This window comes from Mirounga leonina, unplaced genomic scaffold (assembly GCF_011800145.1).
Source record: "Mirounga leonina isolate KUSES-001 unplaced genomic scaffold, KU_Mleo_1.0 Mir_173, whole genome shotgun sequence".
Classification (NCBI taxonomy): domain Eukaryota; kingdom Metazoa; phylum Chordata; class Mammalia; order Carnivora; family Phocidae; genus Mirounga; species Mirounga leonina.
Window position 1 is genome coordinate 60702434 of NW_023270447.1, and position 8199 is coordinate 60710632.

General features: G+C 52.9%; 1 protein-coding gene and 1 long non-coding RNA gene across 2 annotated transcripts; both read left to right on the forward strand.

The window, feature by feature from the left end:
• Window positions 1-1025: 1025 nt before the first annotated feature.
• LOC118020239 lies at window positions 1026-3553 on the forward strand. Its single transcript, XR_004681841.1, has 4 exons — window positions 1026-1389; window positions 2544-2637; window positions 3324-3376; window positions 3528-3553. It is a non-coding gene; the product is annotated as an uncharacterized LOC118020239 (long non-coding RNA).
• Window positions 3554-3625: 72 nt separating this feature from the next.
• CUNH1orf210 (chromosome unknown C1orf210 homolog) lies at window positions 3626-4094 on the forward strand. The gene is made up of 2 exons (XM_035018994.1): window positions 3626-3644; window positions 3766-4094. Exons 1-2 carry the CDS (start codon window positions 3626-3628, stop codon window positions 4092-4094), a joined length of 348 nt encoding a protein of 115 aa, XP_034874885.1.
• The last annotated feature ends 4105 nt before the right edge of the window (window positions 4095-8199 follow it).

The following is an 8199-nucleotide window of genomic DNA, read 5'->3' on the forward strand; positions in this document are numbered from 1 at the left end:
AGATAAAGAGGCACTGGAGCTGGGGCCTGAGTGATGAATTGGCCTGGGAGGAATAATCAGCCGGGTGGGAGATGGACAGGTGGGGGGCGGGGCTGGAGGGAAGGGTTGGGGTCCCAGGAAGGGCACATGCAAAGCCTGGGAGGGGCAAGCATGCTGGGTCCTAGGAATAGAGAGCCGTCTGGCGTGGCTGGCGCAGTGTGCGGGGTAGGTGACGGACAAGGCAGGAGAGTTCGGAAGGGGCCATTGACAGTAGGAGTTCAACTCCATGCTAAGATAGTCAAGGTCCTGCAGGTTCTCCCGGCCCCCCCCCCCCCCCCCCCGCACTGACAAGCCCTGGGGGCAGCCCTTGCTCAGGCTGTACCCTGTGGCTCCCTGTGAATTCTTGTGCCTGCATGGCTTAGTTCATAACACTTCCTCCTTTCAATATTTACTGAGAACCTGCCCTATGTCAGGGGCCTGCTGTCAGAACCCGGCCCCACTGTGAAACTCCTTCCACCTGGCTCCACTGTAAAACTGCAGTGGGAAGGTGGGAGGTCTGCCCGGAGGGTGCTCTGGGCTAGAAGGTGGAGCTTGCAGGGGGAAGGCGGGGCTAGTCCGGGAGGACCAAATGCTCTTGGAAGGTGACTCCTGAGCTGGGTCTTAAAGAGCAAGGAGGCACTAGGCTTGGGGAAGAGGAGTAAGGCAATAGGGAAAGGTTCAGAGCTTAGCTCTGTGGGCTCCCAGGATCCTTGAGATCCAGATAAAGGCTAGAAGCCTCTATCCTGGTAGACACCTAGGCACACAATAAACCCCCAAGGGCACAGATACACTCCCCATTGACCTCCACATCCGCCCCCCACCCCCCACCCCGCGAGGGCTCACAAACATTTTTGCAGGCAATTTTGAGTGTTCTTGGTCCCTGTGGCTTTGCCCGGGAAGAACTCTCTCTTCCTCCCCTCCAGTTCTGGCCCACCGCCTTCCAGGGCCTGCAAAACTCCGCTTCAACTCTGGACTTTGTACCTGTCATAGGAAATTCACTAGCTTATCAGGGCCCTCAGCCCGAGCAGTTGCGTGTTGAGATGTCTGCCTGTCCCTTCTAGGGCTTCCTGAACTCCTCTCTGGATCCCAGCCGCAAGGCCACCCCCCCCACCAACTTCCCACACGGCGCTGGGGGTGGGGGTGGGGCCTGCGCCAGAAGGTCACCGCAAAAGCTTGGCAAGAAGTGTTCTTAGTTCTCCTGATTGGAGGTGTTGCCTGCTGCCCGGCCCTCCGCCCTCACCTGCGGATTAGGCCCCGCCTGCCTGCGGCGTCCCCAGGTGAGTCAAGCGGCAGCTCCGGCCCACCCACCTGTCCAGGTTCTGCCCGCCCCAGCCGGAAGCTTCCTCCTTGGACTGTGCACAGTTCCTGCAGGTGGGGAGCAGAGGGGAAGACATTGGGGGGCCTGGGAGGGGGATCCCACAGATCCCTGAGGGCTCCTGGGAGCTTTAAAAGGAGCCCCAAATCAGGGTGGGGTGCGTATGTCTGTGAGATCAGAGGGTGTGTGTTTGTCGGTGGAAGAGATGTGACCTGTGGGGGTAGGGTGACAGCCTGTGGGGGTGTGTGTCCTTGACAAGAATTCACAGGGACAGGGCAGGCAGGAAAGGAGTAGGAGTAAAATCTTAGAGACATCAATTTGAATACAATTCATTTCCATTTAAAATCTGATTTTTCTGAGGATCCAGTGCCTATTGGGGCCTGGAGTAGGCACCCAGTGAGTGAATGAGTGATTGAGCTCTCCTTTCTGACGCCCCCCCTTCACTCTCCAGCTCCCCCATCCTCCTCTGTTACCTGTCCTGAGCAGCTGAGCACCAAGCTCTCTGCCAGCACCAGGGCACACATTAACCAGCCCAGGCGTTGGCCCCAGGCAGCTGCCCATCTAGTACCTGGCCACTTCTGCTGGATAGTTGCCTGTGTAGGCCAGGGAAGGGGTCCTCCAAGGGGGTCCTGGGACAACCTCACAGGCAGATATGGTCTGATTTCACCTGGAGGGATAGGGAACTCAAAATCCCGAGGAGAGGGTGGCTGGGAAACAAGAGGGAAGGTGAGCTGGGAGGGGTGTGTGTGTGTGTGTGTGTGTGTGTGTGTGTGTGTGTGTAGCACGGGGAGGGAACTGTGGACAAGAGGCCTAGTTTGGCCCGAGGCCCCTGTGCTGGGCTGTGGGGACTGGAAGAACATGCTGAGGAATCTATGTGCAGCCCTTAGGGCCTGGGGAGCTCTGGAAGAATTTTTAGGAGTAATGGGGTCAGATTTGGGCTTTAGGCCCATCACTCTGGGGAATGGACTGGAGGTGGGGAAAGATGGATTAGGAGGTCATGTAGGAGTCGAGGAATAGGATGAAGGTGGCTTGGATGGGGCAGTGGCCAGTGGGTGCAGGGGAGGGGCAGAGCCATTGCAGAGATATTTAGTTCCAGGAAGAACTGATGGGGCTTAGTGACGGGTTGGAGGAGAGGAGGGAGGGTTTCATGAAGATATTAGTATTAAAGAATATGGGAGGTACTCCCCTAAACTAGATGCTTCTCTCCTAGGTGCTTTCCCAGCCTGGATACTCCTCCGCAGTACTCCTCTGATTCAGGTGCTCCACCTGCACATTATCTCCAGTCCTAGGCGTCCCTCTGACAGGTACTTCCCTAACCTAGGTGCTCTTCCTCTAGATACTCTTCAGATTCAGTGTTGCTCCCCCAGGCCTTCCTCTGACTCAGGCGTTCCTCCTCCTGGTATTCCCAAGCCTAGATGATCTTCCTCCAGATACTCCCTTAATTCAGGTGCTCCCTCTTGCTCCTCCCTAGCCCTAGGGATTCTTATCCAGATAATTTCCTGATCGAGGTGATCTGCATTTGGCTACTCCCTGAATACTGCCTCCCTCTGGGGGCAGACGGAGGTCGATGGACAAGCCATGTGTCTGAAGAGCTGAGGGTCAAGGTGGGGTGGCAGGAGCTCCTGACTGAGGAGGAGTGGGGCCCCCTGCCTGGGTAGGGACTGGCACTCTCCTCCACATGTGGTCTCTACTTTGGTTCATTAGCTCTGAGCGATTGCTGTTGTCCAACCCCTGGGAACCAGAACCGCCTCTGCCCCCCTTCCCATCCTCAGCCTACCAAGCAGTGTAGCAGACTGGGCTCTGGGCCCTGGTTTCAGAGACCTGGGTTCAAGTCCTGGGACTTGGGCTGAGTTAGTTCACCCTCTGGGCCTCAGACTCCTCATCTACAGAGAGGGGATAATGTTGATACCCACATTAGAGGGGTCTGTGAGCCCATTGCCTGGTGCCTAAATCAGACACAGTGTTGAGTAAGTTCCTGCATTTTTTTCAGGGGCTTGCAGAGCCGGACCCCACGGTGTTCCCTTACAAATAGCCAATTTCCAGGTACACAGCTCATTTCTCTTTTGTGCACAACTGGTTATGGTCAGTCGTCCAGTGTCCAGAGTTTGTGCAGCGCCCGAATGTGGCCGTGCGTGTGCCCCGGGGAATGTGCACCTGTGCTCCCTGGACACCCACTTGTGTGTGTATCTTCTAGGACTCTGGCCTCCAGGGCTGCCTGGCATCTGGGGGTTTCTGTGGCGCTCAGGCTCTTCTGGCAGAAGCCGAGGCTCACCGGTGTCTTCAGGCCCCTCCATGAGTGAGGCAAACCAAAGTGAGTTTGGGAAGGAGGCCGAGGAGGGGGGTTGGGGGAAGGACCCTGTCTCCACACCTTTTGGTTTCCCCAGGGAACCCATCTGGGGCCCCCATCCATAATGCTGTCCCTCCCTCTGCAGCCACCGTGGGGCCGGGGCCCTCAGAGCTCCCAGCAGCATCAGCTGTGTCCCCTGGACCGGGCACTGGGGCCCGGGCATGGCCTGCGCTGGTAGGGGTCATCCTGGGGGCTGTGGTCCTCTCCCTCCTCATTGCTCTTGCTGCCAAATGCCACCTCTGCCGCAAGTACCGGGCCAGCTACCGGCACCGCCCGCTGCCCAGGACGGCCAAGGTGGTCTGCCCGGAGGTGGGTGACGAGGACGACGACGACGGCTTCATCGAGGACAATTACATTCAGCCTGGCACTGGCGGGCTGGGGACTGAGGGTAGCAGGGACAACTTTTCCTTCTGAGCCCCAGTCTTTAGACCCCCTCCACCCCCCGCCCATACCTGACAACTTAAGGATAGTGGATACTACAGAGGGGCCACAAGCCTCAGGGAGAGAGGGATCTAGGGCTTCAGGGCTAACCAGGGGTAGAGCAACCCTCCCTTCCCTGACGCTAGGTACTAAAGGGACAAACCCTCTCTCGCTGGGTAACCCTCAATGGCTCCCTGCTGTTCTCAGGACAACTACCAAGGGCCTGGCTAGGGGAATAAGGCCTCTTTCAGCCTCTTGGTTCACTTTCCCAACCTCACTCCCTACTAAACGAATTATTTGTTATTCCTCTTCTCCCTCATGGTGTTTCTCCATGCCCTTTTTGCTCACACTCTCAACCCGGCCTACACTGCCCTTCTGTTCTCTCAAATCCTCTGTCCCCCGGTGGTGGGGGAGGGGACTCACTTGGTCGGGCGGCTGGCTCTTGATTTCTGCTCAGGTCATGATCTCAGGGTCCTGGGACTGAGCCCTGCATCGGGCTCCCCGCTGAGGTTTCTCTTTGTCTGTCTGCTCCTCCCCCTGCTCATGCACACGCACACACTCTCTCTCTCTCAAATAAATACATAAATCTTAAAAAAAAAATCCTCTACGACAGTGATGAAAATCCCTGGCCAATAGAGTCCCTCTGGCCTGCCTACCTGCCGGCATTTCTGGTGTGCCAGGATGATAACAGTTGAGCTGGTGAAAACCAGTGTGCCAAGTTTCTTATTGAAATTTTTTCAATAAAGTAAGTAATCTAAATGGTTATATGACATTTGTCACAGGTAGTAATAAATCTATTTTCATTTTAAATGAAAGTAAAAAGGAGTCACTCATTTTTATTTTCCTGAATTGGGACTTGTGCATTAAAGTGTTCCTTGTCGGGGCGCCTGGGTGGCTCAGTCGGTTAAGCATTTGCCTTTGGCTCAGGTCATGATCTCAGGGTCCTGGGATCGAGGCCCGCATCGGGCTCCCTGCTCAGTCAGCAGCGAGTCTGCTTCTCCTTCTCCCTCTGTTATCTCTCTCGCTTTCTCTCTCTCAAATAAATAGATAAAATCTTAAAAAAAAAATGTTCCTTGTCACTCCTAGCTGGAAGACACGGCTCATGCATCCCTTCCCCCAGGACGCCTCTCGTGAGCCCTCCCTCTCACTGCACCCTGTGAGTTCCTCTTCCCTTCTCTGGCCATGGCGGTGGATTTTAATCTGTATTGGAGTTTGCACAGCCCCCTTACTGTGCCTATCTTCAGGGCTAGACTGTGAACTCTCTGAAGCCACAGGCCGTGTCTCATTCTGTGTCCTCATTCTTGTGCAAGGTGGATGCTAAATAAATATTTGTCACATTTGTTTCATTACTGCAGGCTGAGTAGTGAGGAGTTGAAAGGTGAGGGAGTGAGTTGAATGTGGGAGACTTTCTCAAGAGTTTGATGAAGAGGGGGAGGGCAGGCTCATCCTTGCTGGTGGGGAGACTGGGGCAAGGGATGCTGTTTTGGGGTGTATGTGTGATTCAACAATTCCATACGTTACTTGGTGCTCATCATGACAAGTGTCCTCTTAATCCCCATCCCCTATTTCACCCATCCCCCTGCCCCCCTCCCCTCTGGTCACCATCAGTTTGTTCTCTGTAGTTAAGAGTTGTCTTTTGGTTTCTCTTTTTTCTCCCTTTGTTCATTTGTTTCTTAAATTTTGTGTATGAGTGAAATCATATGCTATTTGTCTTTATCTGACTGACTTATTTTGCTTAGCATTATGCTCTCTAGATCTCTCCTTGTCATTGCAAATGGCAAGATTTCTTTTTTAGAACTGAATAATCAGCTGAATAATATTCCATTATATGTGTGTGTGTGTCACTTCTTCTTTATCCATTCATCTACTGATGGACACTCAGGCTGCTTCCATAATTTGTCTATTGTAAATAATGCTGCAATAAACATAGGGGTACACGTACCCTTTTGAATTCGTTGGGTAAATAAACACCCAGTAGTGTGAATACTGGGTTGTAGGCTAGTTCTTTTTTACATTTTTTCAGGAACCTCCATACTGTTTTCCAGAGTGGCTGCATCAATTTGTGTTCTCACCAACAGTGCACAAGGGTTTCTCTTTCTCCCATCCTCCATATCCTCTTGTGTCATTGATTTTAGCCATTCTGACCGGTGTGAGGTGATAGCTCATTGTGGCTTTGATTTGCATTTTCCTGATATTGAGTGATGTTGAGCATCTTTTTCTTTTCTTTTTTTTTTTTAGAAGCCAGTTTTTTTTTTTTGTTTTTTTTTAAAGATTTTATTTATTTATTTGACAGAGAGACAGCGAGAGCAGGAACACAAGCAGGGGGAGTGGGAGAGCGAGAAGCAGGCTTCCTGCCGAGCAGGGAGCCCAATGTGGGACTCGATCCCAGGACCCTGGGATCATGACCTGAGCCGAAGGCAGATGCTTAACAACTGAGCCACCCAGGCGCCCCTGTTGAGCATCTTTTCATGCGTCTATTGGCCATCTGTATGTCTTCTTTGGAGAAATGTCTGTTCGTGTCTTCTGTAAAACTAAAAGACAACCTGCTGAGTGGGAAAAGAGATTTGCAAATGACATATCCCATAAAGGGTTTGTATCCAAAATGTATAAAGAACTTATACAACTCGGGCACCTGGTGGCTCAGTTGGTTAAGCGACTGCCTTCGGCTCAGGTCACGATCCCAGGGTCCTGGGCTCAAGCCTCCACTTCAGGCTCCCCGCTCAGCGGTGTGTCTGCTTCTCTCTCTCTGCCTCTCCTCCTGCTTGTGCTCTCTCCCTCTCTCTCTCTCAAGTAAATAAATAAAAAATTTTTTAAAAAAGAAAATAAATAGGGGCACCTGGGTGGCTCAGTTGGTTAAGCGACTGCCTTCGGCTCAGGTCATGGTCCTGGAGTCCCGGGATCGAGTCCCGCATCGGGCTCCCTGCTCGGCAGGGAGTCTGCTTCTCCCTCTGACCCTCCCCCCTCTCATGCTATCTCTATGTCATTCTCTCTCTCAAATAAATAAATAAAATCTTTAAAAAAAAGAACTTATACAACTCAATACCAAAAAAACCAAATAATCTAAGCAAGGGAGGCAGTTTTAAGAAGGGAGAAAGTTAAGCTTTTGGTCGAAAGCAATGGGAAGAGAATTAAAGGGACAGCTGACTCAGGAGGGCAGGAAGCAGGTGGCTCCAGCAGCCTGAGGACAGGAACGTACTCTTATGTCACTTGTGGGCATTAATGAGACTCCATACCTGAGACCCCCGAGTTCTTGATTCCAAGTTTTAAGTACTCAGGTGACAGAATGTCATCAGCCCAGTTTGGGTCAAGTATCCACCACTAGTCCAACCAGCTATGAATGGTGGCAGGCTCCTGTAGTGCAAATGTGATTTGGGGAGCCTGCCTATTTGTTGCAGGTCATTCCCAGACAAGGGGAAGTCATCATGAATCAGGTGGCCACCCTGCATATGCCCATTGGATGCAGTGCTAGCCTTTGAGAAAAGAGCCAGCACAGAAGGAAGGTGAGGGCAGGACTGATATAGGGAGGAGCTTGAGAAAAAGGCAGGTCAAGTTGGGCTGTAGTGTAGGGTCGAGGGGTGCCCTAGGCGGGGGTGAAGCTGAAGGGTGGACCAGATCAGCTAGGGCTTTGCTCTCATTTCAATATGAGAGCAGCTGAGGCTCATCTGTGGACTCTTTTGGTCAAGGAATGATGTAATCATGATAGAAAAGTCATTCTGGATGCTGTGCAATGGGTCGGAAGGGAGAGACCCAGAGGGAGGTGATACGATCTGCCTAAGGTATGGCAGGGAACAGAGAGATTCCAGAGACACAGGGAAGGAAGGGGTGGCAGGCTTGCTGCTGCCAGATGTGGGGAGTAGGAAGGAGGCAATGAAGTCGCCCTGGTTTCTGGTTGGGTGGCTGGGCAACCTGGGGAGGGGCCGGCTTTGAGGGAACAAGGATTCAATGTTTGATGCGCGATTTCCAGGGGGAGGTGCCCGGGGACAGCTGGATTCACCTGGGAGAAGTCCGGCCTGCAGGTGTGGGTTTGGGACTAGTCTGCAGTGGGGTCCCTGAGACCCAGGAGTGAATAAGATCAGGGGGCCTGTGTGGAGTGGAGGAG